The 22,483-nt window shown below is 40.8% G+C and overlaps 1 protein-coding gene across 3 annotated transcripts in view; it reads right to left on the bottom strand.

Annotated features, from left to right (window-relative positions):
* Positions 1-22,483, bottom strand: part of LOC131979811 (partitioning defective 3 homolog) — a 293,005-nt gene that overhangs the window by 124,206 nt on the left and 146,316 nt on the right. For 2 of the 3 annotated variants that reach the window (XR_009395141.1, XM_059343852.1), the window contains exons 7-13: positions 20,979-21,062; positions 17,436-17,561; positions 14,953-15,362; positions 11,998-12,137; positions 10,634-10,762; positions 7,911-7,946; positions 2,720-2,767 (exon numbers count right to left, since the gene is read on the bottom strand). Coding sequence is in view for 2 of the 3 variants with exons in the window: in XM_059343852.1 (XP_059199835.1) it covers positions 2,720-2,767; positions 7,911-7,946; positions 10,634-10,762; positions 11,998-12,137; positions 14,953-15,362; positions 17,436-17,561; positions 20,979-21,062 (973 nt within the window). In the remaining variant the exon portion in view is untranslated. The remainder of the gene's footprint in view (positions 1-2,719; positions 2,768-7,910; positions 7,947-10,633; positions 10,763-11,997; positions 12,138-14,952; positions 15,363-17,435; positions 17,562-20,978; positions 21,063-22,483) is intronic. The other variant, XM_059343853.1, reaches the window with a different exon arrangement.

Genomic DNA, 22,483 nt, shown 5'->3' with positions numbered 1-22,483 from the left:
CCCTCCCCTCCCCTTCTCTTTTTTCTCCTTCTCTTTCTGACACGTCTCGCTGTAGCTCCATGCTGATAGACCATGAATATCAAATACCTGTAGCACAGCATGGAGGAACTGAGGAAGGCAGGTGTGTGTGTGTGTGTGAGTAAGTGATGGAGAGAGAAAAAGAGAGAGAGAAGGGAGGTCTGTAGTCACCTATAGGTGTATATGTGTCCATACAACCACACAAACAGCATGTACACTCAATCAAATGTCCTTATATACTGTTTATGTGCCTGCACAACACTGACACTTGACGACTATAGCATGAAGAGAATCGATGAGAATCCACACACACACACACACACACACACACACACACACACACACACACACACACACACAAACACACACACAAACTAATCAGCTGCACTCTTTCTAGCTCTCTCTCTCTCTCTCTCTCTGGACGGTCAAACTCTATGTGGCTCGCTCTTAACAGCGCTGAAACCCCACTAGAAAGCATTTATAACCTCATCCAACCTCGAGCAATTACACCAGCAGCTGCTCCATGTTGCACCACGTATGTGTGCGCTTGAGTGTGTGAGTGTACTTATGTGTGAATGTGGAGTCTGAGGTATGTTTGTGTGAAGTGCACCATATGGCTGGTGTGCTTTCTGAGTTTGTACCGTGTAGAAGGCCTCAGTATAGTCTATGTAACTCTATACTGTGTGTGCGCGCAGGGGTGGCTCTAATGTGTGTGTGTGCGTGTGTGTGTGTGTGTGTGTGTGTGTGTGTACACGGGCCAGGTGGCAGCTTGAAACATCACTTTAATTAAGCCGGGGAGCCTGTTCTGTGGTAGAACGGCCCTCTCTGATTGACTCGTATGTGTCACCAACAGGCCGCTACACCACACAGAAAAAGTATCGAGCCCGCTGCCACGGGGCTGCAGCCATTAATCACTGCGGCTATCCTATTGTGCTAATAATGATACAAAGTTATGTAACTCCTGTAATGATTCTGTTATGTGAAAAACTCTGTGATAATATGCAGCCAAAGCAGCAGTATTCAAACCCTGTAGTTATAAAGTAGGAGTATAAAGTAGTAAAAGCATCAATACCAAAAAGTAAAAGCACTCTATCATAAGTAAACATCAGCAGTATGCACATAAATACAAAAGGAGTTCTCATTATGCTAAATTATCTATTTCGGAATATAAAATTATACTCATGTTTTATTATTCACATTAGCAAATATGCAGGTTTTCAATATTTTAGCTGGTCGAGATGATTATTGTAACTACTGTATATGCAGTTTAGACATATATATATGTATATATATATATATACACACATATGTACATGATGTTAGTTATGCAAAAACATTCAACAACTGGACTTGAAAGTATATTTCTATCTGTAATTATTGAAGCAGAATAAAGGAGCATACACTGGAAAAACAACGTCTTTATCATATTGACATGAATGACAACACCTTTACGCTGATTTGATATATTCATTTGTTCACAAATCAGTTAGGGTCATATATATTTAAGCAAAAGCAGCAATACAAAAAAAAGGAATCATTTATAAGTAAAAGTCAAATTTATCAAACCTTAAATTTGCAAATTAAACTTAAGCATATACATTTAAATGAAAGATGGCAACAAAAAACAACAACCTCATTACCCATTGGTGAATTATTTGCTTTTTATGTGATAATTACACAAAATGATGCTTATTAGTGTCCTCAGATGTACAGAACCTTCAGGTGCAGTTTGCTCTTTCATTAGTTATGGCATGTTATGCAATGTCAATAGTAGTATTTTGCTAAATTTAGTAACTAATAACCATACCCTGACAGTGTTACTGACTAAAATATAAATAAGCTGTGTTAATGATGTTTCTTAAATTGTTGCCTAAATGTCGTATCGACCGCATCATATAACACAATAACACCACACTTACAGACCTGTTATAGACATTCTGAATAGTAATAATAATAATAATAAAAATAACTATATATGATTATATGCTGCATCACGAACAGCCAGCACGTGTTCTGCTTTGCTGAATGCTATATCATGTCATCAAGAGAACCTTCATCATTACACTACAGCGTGCTAACAGATTGCCGTTTCATAACAGCTTTATGTGCAGAGAGGAGAGGAAACATGCACGTGTGATAGATAGCATCTTGGCACGGTGTTGCTGCAGCATTACTGCTGCCACTGCTGATGGCTTTTCAATATAGCATCGCAGTAATTTTCCATAAGCCTGTGTGACTAATGGCGTAAACAATGGAGCCGAATGTTCACGTTATGGGCCCATTATGGAACTATCAGGGCAGGCATGTAAAGACGGATGCCTTTGATCAGTGCTCTATTGTAGAAGCCAGGAGCAGGGGAGAGGATTTGCCTCTTTAAGTGTGTCTTAAGTGTGTGTCTTTGAGAAAGAGAGGGGAAGAGAGGAATAATGGGTGTAAAAAAATAGATATGAAGGGAAGAAACAAAGACGGAAAGAAGAGAGATACAATGAAAATTAAAGAGAAGAGAGGGTGAGAGCATCTAAGGGAGAGACAGAGAAAACCCAACAAAGTGTTTTGTTTCTACAGACCATTGGCAAAGCAATGAATTGGTTAAATGACTCCCAGTCAATTTGTGAAGCCACCCAAAGCAGCTCATTTGCTTTTAATGCTTTTTCCCTATGCAGCATAATGACCCAAGCTGGTGATGTCATGCAGCAGTTACCTCAATCAGCCAATGGGGCTTCACGGCTGTCACGGGCTGCCTTGGGTGCTAAAGGGAGCAGTCAAAGTCAACAGGTTAGACACAAGGGCCCCTTAGATAGGGAACACTTAATAAGTCAGTGCAGGAATGTGGTGAGGCAACAAAATATAGCTCGAGGTGGCCAAATGTTTCACATGGATGGTTAAGGACGTGATGTATTGAGGGGGTTGGAGGGCAAACACACACACCAAAGCATCGATAATGAATAATGTTGCTGTACAAAAACTATAATGTTTAATGAGGAAAAGTTTATATTATTTCAAAGCAGAATAACTTAAACCAGAGAGTCACAGAAGTAATGACAGCCTCTAGTGGACTGCTGTGAAAATGTGGGTGATTTTTGGGTCATTGGACCGATTTCAAGAAGTGAGTGCTTTTTCCACTTCAGTTGTTGCATTTTGTCTGCCGTGTAGCCCTCAACAGAGCTCTCTCTCACAGGATGAGTCATGCCATGCCAACCTCAAAACCCCCGGCTGAAGTGCCCACAAACCTGCAGGTCTAAAAGCTGTCTGCATAATATATTCTGTTAGCTTTTTTTTTATGTAATTAATTGCACTTTCTTAACTGTACAAAGGGATGAAAAATAGAAGGCATGAAGCCATTATGGTAACACAATCAGCAGATATACTTAAGCTCCATTAAGGCACACTAAGCCCAGCATGTAATCTTGACTGAAACCTCTTTTCTTCTTCAACATCAGCTCTCTTTATGCAAGCTGTCTGAATGGACGCATGTTTTATGTATGCACAAAGATAATACAGTCTGCAGCATGATGAAGCATGAGTGTACCAGTAATTCTGTTTACTGTATGCATTACAAACTATGTGGGGTCTTATTTTCACCCATATATCTTCACATACTGTTACTGCGTGGGTTCTCATGATTCAGTATTTAGTCTCTGCCATGTACTGTAGAAGAGAAGTTGATGTATAGTAGCTACAATGTTGTCACAAGATGTAACCCACTGGTTTGTGGACGATCATTTTGAAGTATGGGAATTTGGCCATAGCCATTTTGGTTTGTGGCCATCGCCATCTTGTTATTTTTGGAATCAGAAGTCCCCATATTTGGACAAGAGAATGCAGCTGAGTTATCAGCTAGTACTGGCTTGCTCATTTTTGGTGTGTCTTTTAGCGAAACTGAACACAGAACAATACTTTTTTAAGAGACCATAATGCTACTAACTTGCGTAAACAGCAAGCATACCCTGCTTTAAGACTTGAAATTAGCAATTGAGACCATACATTCATAAGGAAAATGTTTACTGAGGTAACAAATCAAGTGACATGTAGAGTCATTTTCTTTTAGACGTCTTCTTTTTGCTGATAATGGAGTCTCCCCCCCATTGGCCATTAGAAAGAATGCAGGTTTAAGGCACTGCCCCATTGGCTTCACTTTCCTGACATGAAGTTTGCCACTTGGTCTCTTGACAAAAGCTGTGCCTGGTACTATTATACTTCATCAAACTTAAATGGTTCTCACTCAAACTTTTAACTTTCTATCTCTCCTCAAAGGACTGAAACTACTATTGTAGCATTATGAACATAACACTTCCAAATGTTGCACTCTTAAATTACCAAAAGATCTAGGAACATCATGTTTAGCATTTTCACCATTTTCAGAAATTCTTAACATAAACCTATTACTCAAAAAAAAAAATATCGGGAGATTAATAATGAAAATATTCGTTAGCTGCCACCCTACCACTCAACATCCAATTATCTGTTCATCTACAGGAAAGGTATCCATTACTTGAAAACAGATGCTTGTCCATTAAAAGCTGCCCTGCTCTGTTAGGTGCACGCGCTGCATCTAAAGCTCAGCACCATCACGGTGCCTCTGCTGTTGTTGTTGTTGTTGGCGGCGAGATGTTTAAAATGAGGCGCCTGACAACAGATAACATCTGAAAAAGCACTGAATCCATTATGGCGGTTGGCGTTCCGGGAAAGGGTGAGGAGGAGGAGAGAGGCTCATCTGGAGGTTTGGAGTTAGAAAGGGAGGAAGAGAGGGAGCTGAGAAGAGACAAAATGGAGGGGAGAGGAGACAGCATGGTGTGTTTCCTCAACCTATCTGGCTCTGCTGCTGCATTGATTTTTAGGGATGTCAACATCATCTCATCCAGAGAAAATGAAACAATTGCTTATACTTCCCTTTATCCTTAAACATTGCATTGGGCAGGGTTTTGTTTGCATACATTTATATGTGTTATGGTGTAGATCAGGGATGGGCAGCTTAAATGCTGGAGGGGGCCCCAATTTTTCATGGACACTACCACAGGGCCACATATAGGACCGTGCACTTAAACAGATATAATGAAACTGCATTTTTAAATATGTTTACAGTGCAGTAACTTATTCTAATAATATTTTACCTTGACAAGATTTCTTAAATTAAGATTGTTAAATCTAGAAATAAGCATGTTGAACTCTTAAAACAAGATAAATAATCACTTATAACTTATTAATACTTCTAAATCTAAAGTTGTTGTTTTTTGTATCTTGGTAAGAACCAAATCATTTGCAGTGTATAACAGTTAAAGTGTATAACAAATCAAAAATAACCACTTACTGTGATTTATTTTGTTTTTAGTGCAAGAACAGCAGACCAACATTAATTGCAAGAAGTAATTTTGTGCAATTTTACACTGCACTTTTAAGATTTCATGCTCAAATGCATGTAGTTGTACTGAGGGCCACTTCAAGTGAGGGTGCGGGCCGTATGCGGCCCCCGGACGTCCAGTTGTCCATCCCTGGTGTAGATCTACTTTAACTGTGAGACTGAAGATTTCTCTGTATCTGTTCCAGGAAAGATTGTTAGAAACACTTAACCCAAACAGGGTAAAATAGTTAGATGATCCAACCAGGAATCTTGTCAGGATGCATTCTTTGCAATTCTGCCCAGCATGTAAGCTCAGCATAAACTTATACTTAGATATTTGTGTATTAAAGGAACAAGGCTTGTGTTGCCTCTGACCACTTGACTAAGATGTCAGATGTTAACAGGCTGACCATATAAGATGACCACCCTGAAGATATATTACATCTGTGTTGACACCTTGACCGTATAAGCTAGAGATGCAACAATTATTCAATTAATCGAACGATAATCAGTTATTAAATTAATCGTCAACTATTTCGATAATCGAATAATTGGTTTGAGCTGACGTTTTTTTAAACACAATAAGTACAGATTCTCTGATTTCAGCTTCTTCAATGTGAATATTTCTGGTTTCTTTGTTCCTTTATGACAATAAACTGAATATCTCTTTGGTTTGTGGACAAAACAAGAGATTTGAGGACGTCATCTTGTGGTGTGGGAAACACTGATTGATATTTTTCAACATTTTATTGACCAAAAAACAAATCGACTAATCATTTAAATAATAGACGGATTAATCGATTATGAAAATAATCGTTATTTGCAGCCCAAGTATAAACACAATGTTGAGCAACCTTCAATGTACCAGAATAACAGGCACCGTGCCACGACGAGTATATATGAAGTTTCAGTCTCTAATCTTTTCATTCATTCTGATGCACATGGCAGAACTGAATCCAGACTCGTGTGGATTAAATGTGCATTGAACGACCACCTCTCTGCTCGTGCTCCTCATTCATCAAACCACAACAAAAATGCATACTATCAAATCTGAGCTCTCTGTCTTCCATTTCCATTACATTACTGAGAAAAACTAAGTGAGAAAGTAAGAGAAAACTATAATTTCTGGGCAAGTTCTTTAAAACATTCAAGACTCAAGTCATCTCTCACAGCTCGTGCAGCTTGAGATGCCAAAGCACAATGCAGCCAAGGTGGCAAGCCAACTAATAATGTGACATTAAGCCCAGTGTTGCCAGCTCTGACTAACAAAGCAGCAGTGGTAGAAGACCTACTCTCAGGTGTCGTCCTCTACTTATTTTAAGTCTGATGGAATGATACACGTCGTCACGTCTGAATGTGTGAGCACATGCGAGACGTGCCAGCTGCAGTCACAATAATCGACAGTGTCTTGCCATAACATTCCTTGATGATGAGGATCATCCACGCAGCTGTCAGGTACGACCGCCAATCAAATTAACCGGCCAATTACACTTCTAGCGTGCCGCGGAAAATGCAACCAATTACCTGCACTTGGCCAGATGTAAGCTGAAGGTAAGGCCAGATGTGAAGACGAGGAGTCTGCGGTTGGCAAATTACAACTCAAGTTCACTGTGTAAATGGAGAGTTATGGAAATCTGAATAGCCTTTTAATATCAGCAGTAAAGACGGATGAGCTTTTAACAGCTGCTGTGGTGCAGAACCTTTCAAGGTGCTATGTGCAGAGTAACATTCAGGCCATAGAGACTGTACTGGAACAGTCGGAGACACCATACATCCTGCTGAGAGACCGTTCTTCACACAAGGTAGATTGTCACACTCAAACCACATCTGCTGCCACTGCAGGGTAAAATCCATAGATTAGGAATGTTTATTTGCATTCACTGCCTGGGTATTTATGGATATGATATATTCGGCAATATATGTCAAGTGCCTCTATTACAGATGGCGTCATTTGTCAGAGTTGTCAAAGTTTCTGTGCACATTTGGCACAGAGAGAGCAACAGGCAGCTCCGACTGCATTATTTTCCCCAATAAAGTAAAAAACAAACTAAACAGACTGTTTGTTATTCACCTCACATATCAGAGTGAGTCTGGTGCAAGACGGCCAGACTGACAACCTTATCCACAGCCGACAAGTAAAGCAAACTCCCATGTGTTTCCACCTTCACTGACAAATACAGCTCTGAGGGGAGTAATGGAGCGAATTATTCTGCAGCGCAGCCTCAACAGTTCACAGTGATGAACCATGAAATTGTGATCTGTTAGAGCAACTCTGGATGGAGAAAATTAGTGTTGCTGACTAACATTCATACGCACTGCTAGTGACTTGCACTTTGATTAACCAGCTAGATTTCTAGTGCATGCTGGATGTATGCATAAGTTATTGTTTTCATCCCAGCTGGGTGATCGCATTCCGTGTTTCTCCTAGCAGAGATTAATAACAGCCATACAAAGGGGAGTTCAGGCTAAATAAAGGAGTAGGAGCTGTTAAGGAGGAGGAGGCATTTTAGGGAAGAAGGTTTAATTGCAGGCTAGTGTTGAGGTGGAGTCTTACCAAGTCCCTGGGGCTTTGCATCTGGGGCTCTGCGTTCTAGAGGATGGCAGAAAAACAAAAGTGATCAAGTAAAAATGTTTATTGAGAAGAACAGTGGAAATATGAGCACACAAAAAGAACTTTAGGATAAATGGAAGCCGGGTGAGGAGTCAATGGAAATGCAGGATATGAAAATTATAAATCTCAGCAGACAGATAGTAGTGTGCACTCAGACTTATAAACTGTGGGTCGAAAACATCTGTGGAGTTTGCAAGGACAAAATGTCACAATGTGACCAAGGACGGGGGGATAAATCTTTTTTTTTGCAGCCCGGCACACTTTTAAAGTTTCAGTTTGATTTACTCTCTAGAGTGTCTCTAACCAGTGTCCTCTTACTGTCATAACTTCAGACAGGAGAAACTCTCAGTTCATTCCGGATCACTTTCACAGCATAAAAGTGACCTTGGTGAGGTGAGTTTGGAAAAAAAAAAGTGTTTTCACACTCTGATCTGTGCAATAGTCATTGAGAAATACATTGCTTGAGATATCATTAAGTGAGCAGCGGTCTTTTGGAATAAGTTTGGTCTCTAAATACACTGGTTGCCATACTGAAAAAACTGCAAAATGTTCTGCATTTTTTTTGTGGAAAAATAATTAAACCTCTACTTGGATTTAAAGCTGACAGTGCATAAGTATAATCTTCTAACAATCTGCTAGAAAAGAACATAAAAGGAAAAAATGAGTCAGTAAAGGGCCGTGCTCTTTCTTAATCAATGAAACTAAATGTGATTTTGCGTCACTGTGCAGTGCATTAATAACAGCATATTAGCATAGTAATAGCAATTCTCTCAGTAATTCTTTTGTTAGACTGCCATTAATGCGGAAAGCCCAATAACAAGTTTTGCAATTATGTTATGTTGTAAGATTTATATAGGTTCAGAAGTAAAGTGAACATAAACAAAGTGAGTTTCAGCTCTCCTGTTTTATACCTGCTGCATGGAGCTGTACAAATGATACAACAGCTGTTGACTTTATTTTCTCATTATGATACATTAGGTTCAATACATAAAGCTTAGTAGCTGCCATTTTCAATTCACACTTATATGCCAAGAATATGTGTTGTTTATTCTTGACTCTCCTGTTTTGATTAAGCTCAATTTTATGTTTTTTATTGAAATATAATGCATGTTTTAGTAATATTTAAAAACCCATGAGGAAATGCTCAGTCTGGCTCACAGCTTTGGATCAAGACAAACTGCTCATTTTGTGCACTGGACCTCATCTCCCTCGAGTCCCATCTCAACCCTTTCACATCACCCTCTCCGCCCTCTCCGGCTGATAACCACAGATAAAATAAATCCTACCATCTAACTACCAACTACGCAGAGTCAGCTGGACTCGACGCTCCACTCTAATCTTAAGACGAGTATCGACCAGCGTGGCAGTTCCTCTCATCTAACTTGGCCCGTGGCGACAGCCAGCCAATAGCCTCCTCTGCATCCCTTGCTGTGATAATTGTCACCAATCAGCCGTTTGATTGACACTACTTGCAAGCGAATGGCTGCTTGTGCCTCTAATGGCCCCAGTGACTGCTGAGGGTGCTGGGAGAGACCATTCCTATGACAACAGAGGGGGGATTTAAGGCTGTTTGATGCTATAACTCATGTAACAACTCGATAAGGTGTGTGTTAAAGCCGGCTAGTGGGGCTAGAGAGATGGCAGAGAATCATCAACTACCGCCGTGGAGTAAACACCAATGTGATTTAAAGCTACACTGAAAAAAATAAAAACTACACTTAAGCTTCAGTGTCGTCTCGGCCATTAAGAGCTCACTTCTTTATCAAACAACTTTAAGGTAGGACCAGATGTGCGACAGATCAACAGGATTTTCTGCTAAGATAATGAAGTATAACATCTGGCATCATGTAGAAACACAATCTTTAGAAAAAAACAAACATACCAAGTAAATTGGCAAAGGTTTGCATGAATTACTGAAGTTTCGAGCTGTGAGTGGCATCTGTCCAGAGTGAGTGACAGCAGCAGCTTCCAAAAACAGCACACAAAGATTTGTATTGCCGTTTGTAAAAACGTAATGTGTGAGGATTTTTGCCTGATTGATATTCAAGCCAAGTGTGTTTTTCACTCTCTGCCTTCTACCTGCCCTGCGTCTGTCTGTTCATCCCCACATCCATCAATCTACCGAGTCAGCTCGGAGGCAAAACACAGCCAGAGAGATGGAAATGCTGAGATGGAGAAGGTAACCAAACAGAGCGAGAGGAAGAAAGGGAGAACTGGTGAATGAGAATGAAAAGAGTGGGAGGGGAGGGTGACGGATAAAGGAAGACAGAGACGGAGTGAAGCGAGAGGAAAGGAGAGAGTGAGGGAGATAAAGAGAAGAGATTGAGCTCTACAGGTCTCTTCTGAGGCTAGTCGCAGCTCGGTAATAGAGAGGAGTGCAGCGGCGGAGCGGGACAATCAATCTGCATGCTCGGCTAGCGTGTTGTGTTAGCTGGGAAATGAGAAGACAACATGGCACTCGCTGTGGGGATTAACAGCACTCATGACAGCACAAGAGCACACACAGACACACACTCACATATATGCGTGAGCACACACTCATAATCTATACTTATCCATGCATGGGGGACTGTTCATATGTCATGATGTGAAGTGTGTTGTGCTGACAGGATGGAAGAGTTGAAGGAATGTTTTTAAAGGAGGTGGAGAGAGAGAGAGAGACCTACCACGTCTCTGGGGAGGAACGTGTCCTCCTGTCGTAGAACCAGCAGCCCTACGGCCCCGCCCATGGGCGTGGCCCTGAGCAGAGACACCACCTCCTCCTGGGTCCGCCCGTTCAGGTCCACTCCATTCACCTGAACAGGACACAATGCAGGTTCAGTTCTCAATAACCTGCATGGATTCACCTCGAGGTGAAATAATCAACAGGGTTTGTACAGCTTTTTAAGAAAATTCAAAAGCACTTTTCAAGGTGCCTAAATTAAGTTTACAGAATTCCTTGATACCCACAGCAATAATGATAATAATAATTAAAATAAAAATAATAACACATTTTATTTGTAAAGCATTTTTCATGTTAATAGCAATCCCAAGGCGCTAGGAGTAAAACAAGATTCAAAACAGGTTTAACCCTCTTATATCGACCAAATTTGTTATTTTTCACTTTTGTTTTGGCAATAATTTTGCCTGCGATACTGCTGATGATTTTTTTTTCTTGATATATTTTTAGAGTTCAAATTTCAATTTTTCTAATGGGTTCAGAATAAACAGTGCACAAAAAATTAATCTATAAAGCTTTTATAGCATTTTTTTGGAAGTGGACATTTTTTTTACCTTAATGGCCTTAAAGGGTAGTAAATTTTAAATTTACAGCCCCAGTCAAAAAGGGTTAAAATGCCAAAAATGTTTAAACATTTGGTAATTTTGAGGTTTGTGTAGAAAAAAGTAAAAAAAAAATAGACATTTTTGTCCTCAATGGCCTTAAAGGGTAGTAAATTCAATGTTTAAGCAAAAATGTATATTGTTTTTTTAACCAGCTGTTATTACAAACACCAGGAGACAACAAACACTTATGAAGATGGGATCTCTTGATTTTTATATATCAAAATATTTGTGGTTTAAATGAGTGATTGCCTTAACCAAAAACCAGATTATGTTGAAAATCTATCATGTTTTGAGGAGTATATTAAAATTCGAGCATATTTTCAAGGTTAGGACCTTGAAACCATAACAGTTAAAATGGAACATTTTCTTCAAACCTTTAAGATTTTATAAGAACCTTGATTCAAAGTGATTATATTTGCATATTGCAATGTTTAAAACAGAGATATCCACACATTTTCTATACTAAAAAAAAAAGTTTCGATACAGTGATCAACTTGTAATTTCATCAAAAGCTCAAAAAAGTGAGAAAAATAAACCTGTGGATCAAAGGGTTCACAGTGTAATCCTTTATGCAAATCATTTGCAAATTTAAATAGCGCAACTTCAAAAGCTGCTCTGTCTTGCTACACGGTACAAAAACATGTTCTTTGATTTCTTTCCAGGATGTTCCATTTGAAAAAAGTTCCTTGCACTTCTACTTTCTCACCTCCAGCAGCCTGTCTCCTGCCTTCAGGCGGCCATCTTGGATCGCGGCTCCCCGAGGCAGAATGTTCTTCACGTAGATGGGTGCTGAGCCACCGATGGGAACGTCCCGAGATGTGATACTGAAGCCGAGACCCTCGGGACCTGCGGGATGAGAAGTGAGGAGAGGAGGTCTGATGATGGAATCTGGGTTTATCTCGAGGCACAAACTAAAGCTGCTCTGTTCCCTCTGCAGCCCTGAAACTCAAGCTACTGTGAAAAAGTTCATACTCAGCTGATATTGATTTATTACATCATAGGTTCACTTTGCAGGAATGAATCAGCTGCATGTCAATATAGGGGGGAAAAGGCAAACAGCCCAATGCAATGTTAGCTGTGTTGTGCAAACTTTTGTTAACATCTAATCCTTCTCCTCTGAATGGGAAGCAATGCTATTAGCTTTCCTTTCTGTATCCATTTAATGACAAACTTGTGTACAAACACTAAAACCAACAGCACAGACCAACTTCACTGTCTAGTACCACCCAGCTGTAGCAGCAATGTGAATATTCTCGCTCTACCTTCTACTGTGACCTGCCACTTACAGAACACAATACCTTTATCTGATCTTATGAATCTATGTTTACGTGGGCGGATGTGCTTTTGTTTTGCAAGTTTCGCCTGCAGCCGCTTAAGAGTGTATCATTACGAACCATTAGGAACACAGGCCTGTATCTCATAGCATCAATAATGCTAACAGACAAACAAACAAACAATTTCCGATTGTTGAGCATGTTAAATACAGGAAATGAAGAGAAACCGTGCATCCTGTCAACAAAGAGCTCAAGTGGATTCTAGTGAATTATGAAAGTAGGATATGAGGGGAGGCCATTTAAATGTTTTTAAATGCTAGTCAGATTAGTCTGAAGACTTTTAATATGTTTGCCTGATATTTAATTGAAGCCAGAATGAAAAGGTCACAGAAGGGTAACTGGTGTCCATCACTTCCTGCACTCTGAGAGCTCTGATCAAGCTTCTTCATGTTGTTGCTTAGAGGGTTCAGAAGGACTTTGTGTGTGTCTGTGTGTGTGTGAGACTGTGAAGTAAAGTTAATATAAGAACAATAATAAGCGTCCTCGCTGTATCAGAGTACTGGCCCTAATCCTCGCTGCCTGTCTGACTGAGCTGATGCGAAGAACAGCAGAACACTTAGCTATTCTGTTTCACATCCTCTACCTAATCCGCTACATTGATGAGCCAATCAACTTCCCGCAGGCAGACGAGGTGCGGTGTTATAGTCTCCGGTAAATGCCTGTGGTGTTCCTGGCTTTAAACAGGGAGGAGGATCTTTAAAACTCCCATTAGCTTGATTAAGACATACCTAAGCAATTTCCTGTGCAGAATGGGATTCTTTGATTGATTCTGATATTCCCCGGGATTTGCGACGAGACCGGTGTCTGATTCGAGCACATAAACAATGTGGGAGTTTAATCTGCGCTCAAAGCTGTGGGCTTAAGTCGGTACTCAAAACAACACAGATGAGCCAAACAGCCTCTTGGGAGTCACTGTTAATCCCCGCAAATGTCTGCTCCGACAACGGCAAACAAAAGGTGGAATGAGCAAAGATAACATCTTTGACTGAGAACATAACAGATCTCCTGGCATATCATGCACAGAATGCAGCGTTTTTCTGGGTATTATGACCAAGCAGAGATGTGAGAGTGAGGAGGAAAAAAAAACAAAAAACGATGATAGAGGAACAAGTGGAAATAGCTATCAGCCGGGATGGAATATTCATCGACCAGCTGGGTGTTTTTATGTTTTATGTTCTGGCTTGATTGTAGCCCCAAGAGAGGGAGCAGATTTGGGTGAAAACTTTAACGGGCATATGGTACAGCCCTGTCAGACTCTTTGCTGTGGCATTTGACAGCACACTGGGACCAGCGGCTGCTTAGCAACAAGCTCCCTGGCCCTGAGACCTGGCACCAACACCTGGTATCCTGTTGGCAGAGGTTGGTACCACCTGTGCCAGCTGTCAGTCAAAGCCTACACCGAGGAGATGTCACCAAAGTTTTATTCCCAACATCCCCTCTCCTTCTGTATCGCCACCTTTAGTTTACCGGACTGCTGTTTGCTCTCTGCATGTCATTAAGCCTGTTACATCATTCCTCATATTCTGCATGCTTCTGTGTCATTTCTCAGTCCCTACACTTTGTGTTTGATGATCCAGGAATGGGGAAAATGCTTGTTTATTAAGCCAGAATCTAAACGAGGGGAGATACAAGGCGTCGCTCTTGTTTCTGGAAGCCTGAGGAATGCAAAGCATGAGGGGAGATTTCAACAGAGCCTCTGGAAAGAAAAGCGTGATCCTCAAAAAACAAATGATGTAATGCATAATGTAGGGACTGCCATGTTTTCTCACAATAACAATGAAGAACTTTTCTGATAATGAAAGTTGTAAGCGTGTTTCTAGGTTTACTGACCATTCGGTCTCCACTAGGGTTGTCAAAAGTATCGATACTCAAAAAAGTATTCATATTAAAATGTTGTATCCGGATACGATACTCATTTTCAAAAGTATCGAGTATCTGAAGCTTGTTATCATAGTTGCAGTTTCTTTTTGCACAACTGTTGCATTTTTCTTGTTAATAAAGATATTTCTGTTTTTCCTGGTGGTATCGAAAATGGTATCGAATATTTTCCTGAGTATCGGTATAGAGTTGAAGATTTTAGTATCGTGACAACCCTAGTCTCCAGTCAGAAATTGAAATTCAAGACCTGAGAGAGACCCCCCATGCTAAAAAGAACAAAATGAGGACTCATAGATCCCTGTGTTGCCCGTATTCCTTGTCAGGTATTGGCTGCCTGTTGCAGGAGATTCCTCGACCACCCCTTAAAGCTTCTTGTGCCTCACAAAAAATCATTTTTCTAACTGAGTATTGCAGAAAATAAGTTCCTGTCCCACCTTTCTCCACCTCACCTTTCTTTAGCTGGATGTTGAGCCTCCTGCCGACTTTTTTAGTAAAAGCTCCTGTTGAATTAGCCCCCCTCTGTGGCGAGGGGGTGTGTCCTGTTGGCGGCTTGGCTGCAGAGACGGCCGGGTGAGTCAGAGGAGGGTAGCCGTCAGTCTGTTCTGGGTGAGGATGGGAATGAGGATGCAGATGGGAGTGCGGGTGAGTTTGGGAACCGTGGCGGGACATCCTCTGGGGGTTGTGGTCTATGCCGGAGACGGTGCTGCCGCTCAGCGAGTCGGGGCTGAATCGGCCTGAGGCGTACGCCGGGTTTCTCTCGGCGTGGGACAGCTGCTCGTAGTGGGCCTTCATGGATGACGGCACCACGTGGAACATGATGACAGGAGAGCGCATGGCCTGGCGGAACATGTTCTGAGCTCTGGGAGAAGAAGAGGAGGAAGAGATTTGTGAAGAGGATGGAGAGATTTTTTGAGCTCGTCTGCACAAAATTGCCTAGTAAAGCTTCACATCCACCCGATATTTCTCTCTCACACTCCCCTGGTCTATATATAAAACCCATCTTCGCCCACCTGAACATTCTGACAAGTTAATTAATACTTATTGCCAGCGTGAGCGGCTCTAAAAAGAGACTGAACCCTCCCCGACAGCTCCATCACATAATCCCCTCATTTGGCTCCAGATGAAGGAGACCTCTATCCGACGGATAGTTTGCAGAAAATCCTCTTTTAAACCCCCCTTTCGGTGTGAGCTGATGTACAGTAGGTGTGAATGGAAACTTATGTTGGCTGTCAGCACTCTGTAATAGCGGAGGCTTGTTAGCACCACCTGTTTCAATAAAGCAGACTGTGGTATGGCTCGCCCCTCGCCACGACAGCTGCACGGACGTTCTGGAAAAAGCCGGGGCCCCAGAATCTCTATTGCTCCCCCTGCCCCCCCAAAGAAAACTTGGCCCCCATGAGAATTTTGTAGTGAAATTCCAGGCCTATTTTCCCAGCCACTAATAACCTTCCCTGTGCGTCCTGTCTGGGCATCTTTACGATTCCAGGCTGAATTAAGTAGCAGGCAAGATGTTATCTGCTGCCTTGTAAAAATACTGTAAAAAAACAACTGTCCATTCTCTTGTAACAACACTATCTATAGAAGCCTTATTCCCATTTATTACTTGGCACAAAGCAGGGCTGACTGGGAGGCCATAACCTGAGCGAGATATAAAGGTTTGTTCACCCAAATTATAACATTTCTCTCATGTACTTATGATGAAAGTTTTGGTGTCATTTCCTACTGGTGTCTTTGATTCCTGCCTCTACTCCAATACACCAGAGGTGAATATTGAGACTATTTCTACCAAGGAAATTGCTCTTATTCTTCTTGGTTTCTTTAAAGTTGTTAGTTCTTTATCTGCACATTTCAAATAAGAGCTGAAGAAAAAGTAAGATAAAGAATCAGATGCATGTGCAGATGAGGTAGAAACCAACTACGTGCTTATCTAAAAAAATCTAAATCTAAAAATCTCACCTAAAAGAAAAAAAAACTGAAAAAAATGCATGCATGCATTTTGTTGGAACTGTTGACAGCAGGTCCTTCGCATTTTCCAAAATACACGATCAGTGTTTGTGAAAAAGATATTGCTATTAAAGCAACACTCAATTGTACTGGAGTGGACATTAAACTGGCGATGATAATCTCAGATATAGACATTTCAAAGCCTTAAAGAAAATCAAACTATCTGCAAGATAGATTCCAGCTAGATCATGTTTTTATGTATGCATTTAATAATTTGGGTGAACAGGACCTTTAGATTACTGCAGGAGAAATCCCATGAGACAGAAATGCATCGTGTGTGTTTGTGTATTTGGTTCTTTGTTGCCTTATGTGTGTATCAACATTTTATTGAATAAGATTAAGGTTGAAAACATGCACACATTAAGTATACATTCATGCTGACAGGTGAGAATCAAATGAAACACGTATATGCATCATTGGTTTTCAGTATATAACATTATATATGCAGTAGGAAGGTAGGCAGCATATAGAAGAGTGGGAGGGGAGTTAGCAGGTGGTTTGGTTAGGCTGGTAATGAAAGCATGGGAGCAGAGCTGAAAAGCAGAGGCTGTGAATGTTAGGAGCCTTATTCCCATTCCTTGCAATGGAAGGAGTGAGAGAGGTGTTACAATAGGAGTCCAGCGGAGCTATTACTGAAACACAGGGGAATAAAGGCTGAGACGCTTGCAGGGAGCCGCTTCAGCGATTGAGGGTGCGACCTACAGGAGTTAAATAGGGAAAGGTTAGCTTAGCACAGTGACAGGCGGCGGGGGAGCCTGTGCACTGGCAGGAGTGCAGAGAGGAGGGTCACAAAAGGCATGAGGAGAGAGGATAACAGCAAAAAGAAGGGTTTAGGACTGTGAGTATAAGGCGAGGGAAGAAGCGAATCACACAGGGAGTCCAGGGAGCACCAGAGCTCAGCAGTGGGTCCTGTGAGCTGCTGTCTTACTGTTCAAAGCGGATGTTTCGCAGGTCTCCGTTATTGATACGGACGATACAGTCGTTCTCCAGGAAGAGGCCCTGTTGCTCGGCCTTGCCCCCCTTCTCCAGACGCTTGACCAACAAGCCAAGAGTCCTGAAAGGTTTAAAAGTTCATGTCAACAAGATGCAAGATGATATCTGAGCTTTGAATATGGCTGCTTTGCTTTAGGTGGAGAGTGCACTGCAGTGTGATGTACAGGACTGGAATTATAATCACTTTCACTTTCTTTGAAGGCAGTTACACTTCCAAAACCCTGCCAGAAAGGCACTCAGACTGTGTACAGAGCAAAAAGAGAAATCTTCTTATGTACCTGTCTGTGTTTCGTGGCTCACCTGTCAAATCCCTCCAGGATTCTAAAGTTCACCTTAAGGCCTGTAAAATCTCTCTATTTCTAACTCTGTGCTTTTTTTGTGTGTGTGGCTTCTGTGTTAAGATGCATTCTTGAATACAAACATTCCCGTTCCCATCGTCAGCTGAAGAATCAGTGTGTCTCGTGTTAATGAAAAGCTTTCTGGGTCAAAAAATAGAGCTATGGCTAATTGCTGCCTTTGCTTTATAACTCGCTACTTGAAAAGAGCGTACAGTGCGGTCCTGTCATTTGCATCATCAGTGTACCAATGAAGCTTATGAGAGAAAGCAGCCACATCACATCAGGGCGCGTTAGAGGCTGTGTGGGGGAGGCATCTATTCAAAGGCAATCAACACATTGAAAAACTCCACTGTAGTTCTGCCGGGGGTTGATGCATTGCAGGTGTTAATTTTCTAACCCCGAGGACCTAAGCAAAAAATAAACAAAGTGCTCTGAGAGAGTGACAGAAAACAGCGCCATTAAACAGTGATAGCAGGCGAATTGGAGCGAGGCCGGTCTATCGCTGTGGCACTTCAACCGTGCTGAGCTGCAGCCGTTGTCGCCCTGTAATCCGGTGTGGAAAACTGGCTTATGCCTCCCCGCATATCCGCAGCGAGAGGCTAACTTCACCTGAAAGGGCGCTTTGCGGATTATAGATCCAAGTCTGAGGAAGAAAATCAAGCGCGGGTAGGAAAGACGGCACAAACCTAATCGAGTCCTCTTCGGTATATAGTCTGTGTCCGTGTGTATCGAGGCTTTCCAGAGGTAGTGTGAGCGAGTGTCGCCTAGGTAAATTGGGTTGATTTTAGGGTTTAATACTTGCCCTCGCCTCAGGCTTATAATTCAATATGAATGGAAATGTGATTACAGAGAGGGCAGAAAAGTTCAGGAGTTGAAAAAGTTCAGAGACAATTCCACTGATTGAATTTGAGTGAGAACACAATGCGATTTGCTGTGGAGGGGCTATTTCTCTGATGAAAGCCCGGCATCTTAATCTCGGGATAACGCCGACCCTGACGTTTCCCCAATAAAAGAAAAGTGCATTATAAATGTGCTTTTAGGTTGATTAAGTTGGGCAGAGAGAAAAGTGATATGATCTTGATTTTCAATAAAGCGCGACAGTGAGTTTGTAGTCGCTGACTGTGTTTGTGAGTCTCGGGGCAGAGTCATACATAAAGAAAGTTGAGACATTTGTGCAGCTTGTGGCACTAAACAGCTTGGCACTAGAAAACATATCAAGCATTAGACCCATATATAACTAGGCTACACTGCTTTTATACACTTTTAGGACCTGAATGTAAATGTCAGCTTTGAACAATGTTACACACTCCACTACACTGAGCTTTTTAACTGGATTCTTGTAACTTAAAGGCTGAATGACTTGAATCACAACCTCAGAAAAACTGCCTCTCTGGGTATATTTAAACCAGATGTGAAATTCCTCTAATTCCTTTACAGCTTTGTTCCAGCTGTGTGTGTGTGCCTCTGATTGTGATGCATGAATGCGTGTGTGTTATGCACGCTGCTCAGCGTATCCTTTGTATCACGTAAAGCTGATGTGACAGCGGCAGCAGAGAAATATAACGGTCACCTGCAAACCCTAAACAAGCATGATTGATCACTGTAAACTGGCAAATGGCTTCATGATGCCGACCATGCAAACCTGTGTATGTGTGTTTGTGTGTATGCGTGTGTTTGTGTGTATGCGTGTGTGTATGAGATTGTGTTTGTTTAAGTGATGAAGTGATTACACCGGGGCATCAGAGAGGAATGTGTGCTATGCATGTGTGATAGAGAACACTTCTCTCGAGAGTTTCTTGCAGATTTCAAAAAGCCAAAATGAACACATTTAATGAGGTTTTTTTTTTTTCTTACCAGAAACCAAATTTAACAAAAGCCAAGTCCTCTATACAACACACTACAATAAGGCCGATCAATCATGAGCTGAGGGGGTCAGTGGGCAATTTTCTTTCTTCTTTTTTTCCATCTAAAAGCTGTCAGGTGTCCAGTACAAGCAAAACTAATAAAACACAGCTAAGTTAAAGTCAAACTGTGACTGTCCAGTCTCTTATAATATTAACAGAGACTGTTTTTAATTCATTCAATTCAGAACAAAAACATTTTTTTTTAAAATAGCGTTTTGTGTTGTGCACTACTAAGTGATTGAATGTAACTAAGTACATTTACTCTAGTACTGTACTTAAGTACAATTTTAAGGTATTTTTTTACTTTACTTGAGTATTTCCAATTTATGTAACTTTATTCTTCTACTTCACTACATTTTAGAGGCAAATATTGTATTTCAGCTGCCAGCTTTAGTTTCTTTTCAGGTCGAGATTTAACATGAAAAACGTTATCACTTCAAAGTGATAACTCTTTGAAAAAAAAAAAAAAATCAAGCACTTAACAGTATATTAAGTAGTTAAAACGAGCCCAATAATAATACAATAATATACAGGTGCATCTCAATAAATTAGAATATGATGGAAAAGTCCATCTCCAGTAATTTAAGTCAAATAGCCCCAACGAAGTATTGAGTCATATAGATGGATATACTTTCAGAACATTTCCACATTTCCATATCAAACACTGAATTTTAGGTTTTCATTAAATGTAAGCCATTATCATTATAATTTGAAGAAATTAAATCAATTAGGGCATGAAATGTTTCATTCTGTGTGTAATGGGTCTATATAATGTGTTATTTCCACTTTTCGAATTGAATTATTGACATAAACAAACTTTTCTATGATATTCTAATTTATTGAGATGCATCTGTATACTTGGAATCAATCTGAGTGGGTCAATTCTGCATAACCAGTACTTTTACTTTTGATACTTCAAGTACATTTTGATGCTGACACTTTTGTACTTATACTTCAGTAAGTTTTAAATGCAGGACTTTTACTTGTAGTGGAGTAATTTCACAGTGTGCTAGTAGTACTTTTACCTAAATAAGGGATCTCTGTGTTCTACAAGTCTAACGATAAACACTAGCGGATTCTAAGATTCTTAAAATATTGTTTCAGTCCTTTATTGACATATGTTTTAACCACTATGACCTTTTTGGGCATGTTTAAGCCCCTGTGGACACTATGTCTGTCTTCACTCTCCTCTGTTCTGTCTGAACAGCACCAGGGCTCTGCTCCGGATATTTTTACCTTCGGTCCCTGCCACTGAAAGGCACCACGTGGATTCCCAGGGGCCCACCGTCGTTTGACACCTCCACCAGTTTGACTATGTCTCTGGGAGACGGTGACGGATGGAGACCAGGGTGGAGGCGGATGGGTGTGGAGGGAGGAAGGGAGAGGAGAGGAGAGGAGAGGAGAGGAGAGACACCATGTGGGGTAAAACAAAAACAGGGAATGAGATGATGATGAAAGAAACAGAACGGTGTCAATAAATTAAAACAGAAAGTAAGAAGGTGCTGAGGAGACTGACAAAAAGAAGACAATAAAACAGAGCAATCCAAATAAATCAACACATGTAAGGGAGAAGAAGGAACACTAAAATCATCACACACACAATTTAAAGTCCCAGTGAAATAAAAAAAAAATAGATTTTACGAGTTTAATGGCTGATCCTTGTGTTTATTGTTAATTTATCTGTTGATATGTGCCAAATATATGTCAAAAACATCAGTACTAAACATCAGTATTTTTACATCAAAATCCCTGTTTTCCCTTTCTGAACATCCAGATAAAATGGTTTTATGTGCGTTTGGTTATCAGTGGGTGAGAAACACCTTTATCCATAGAATTTGGTGACAGTAACCACCTCATTTCAGTGTGGCTGAAGCGTATTTAAGGGAGGCTTTCTGACAACTCTGTCGCTGCAGACTTTTTCCTCTATATCTTTGTGCTAAACTTTAATGCCGTCCAATGAAATGTAAAGGTTTTGATTTAAATCCCTCTTTCAACTGCACACTGCTCGAATATTCTGTTTTTACAGGCAAATGTCACAGTTCAGAAGCTAAAGATGCTCCAGTTCAAAGGGACTCATGAGAGAGTAAGAGCTGTGATTATTTTATGGAATCACCTGAATTGAACTGCAAAATGCTGCATAGTTACATTTGGGCAGAAAAAAACTACAATCCTACAATGTGGCTAAAGTCTGACATAAGACTCAAGATGAAACTCTATAAATTGTAAAACGGTCTAAGTGTCACATTTTAGATCATGTCTGATGTCACTGTTTCATTGTGCAGATGTTTGCAACTATAATGTGCTACGGACCACAACTCAAAGTATTAAAAACACATGCAAAGCTCACTCTGACGATGTTGCTTGGAGCTGCAGAACAGAACAAAACCACGTCCTGTTTTCTTTTGTGTGTCACATTGCAGTGAATCAGAAAGCCAATCACAGCCCACATCAGAAATGAAATAACATCATGATGTGTTTGAAATTCAATTTAAATTCAGCGACAGTTGAACACTTTGACGTGCAGCGTTTCAGGTGTAAATGTTTCAGGGTTTGGTCCTGGAAACTTGAAACTGATTATGTCTAACTGCTGTGCACTAGTTGAAACAAAACAGACTGAATAATGATTGTGAGGGGAAATTAATTCAAACTCTAAGACAGATGCATTCCTGATGAAGCTGTATATCATTTTACTGCATTTAGACGTTTAGGAATTTAGTTGACTTCCTTAAAAGCACAAAAGT

This window comes from Centropristis striata, chromosome 11 (genome assembly GCF_030273125.1).
Source record: "Centropristis striata isolate RG_2023a ecotype Rhode Island chromosome 11, C.striata_1.0, whole genome shotgun sequence".
NCBI classification, from domain to species: Eukaryota; Metazoa; Chordata; class Actinopteri; order Perciformes; family Serranidae; genus Centropristis; species Centropristis striata.
This window is presented reverse-complemented; position numbering and strand designations above follow the sequence as displayed.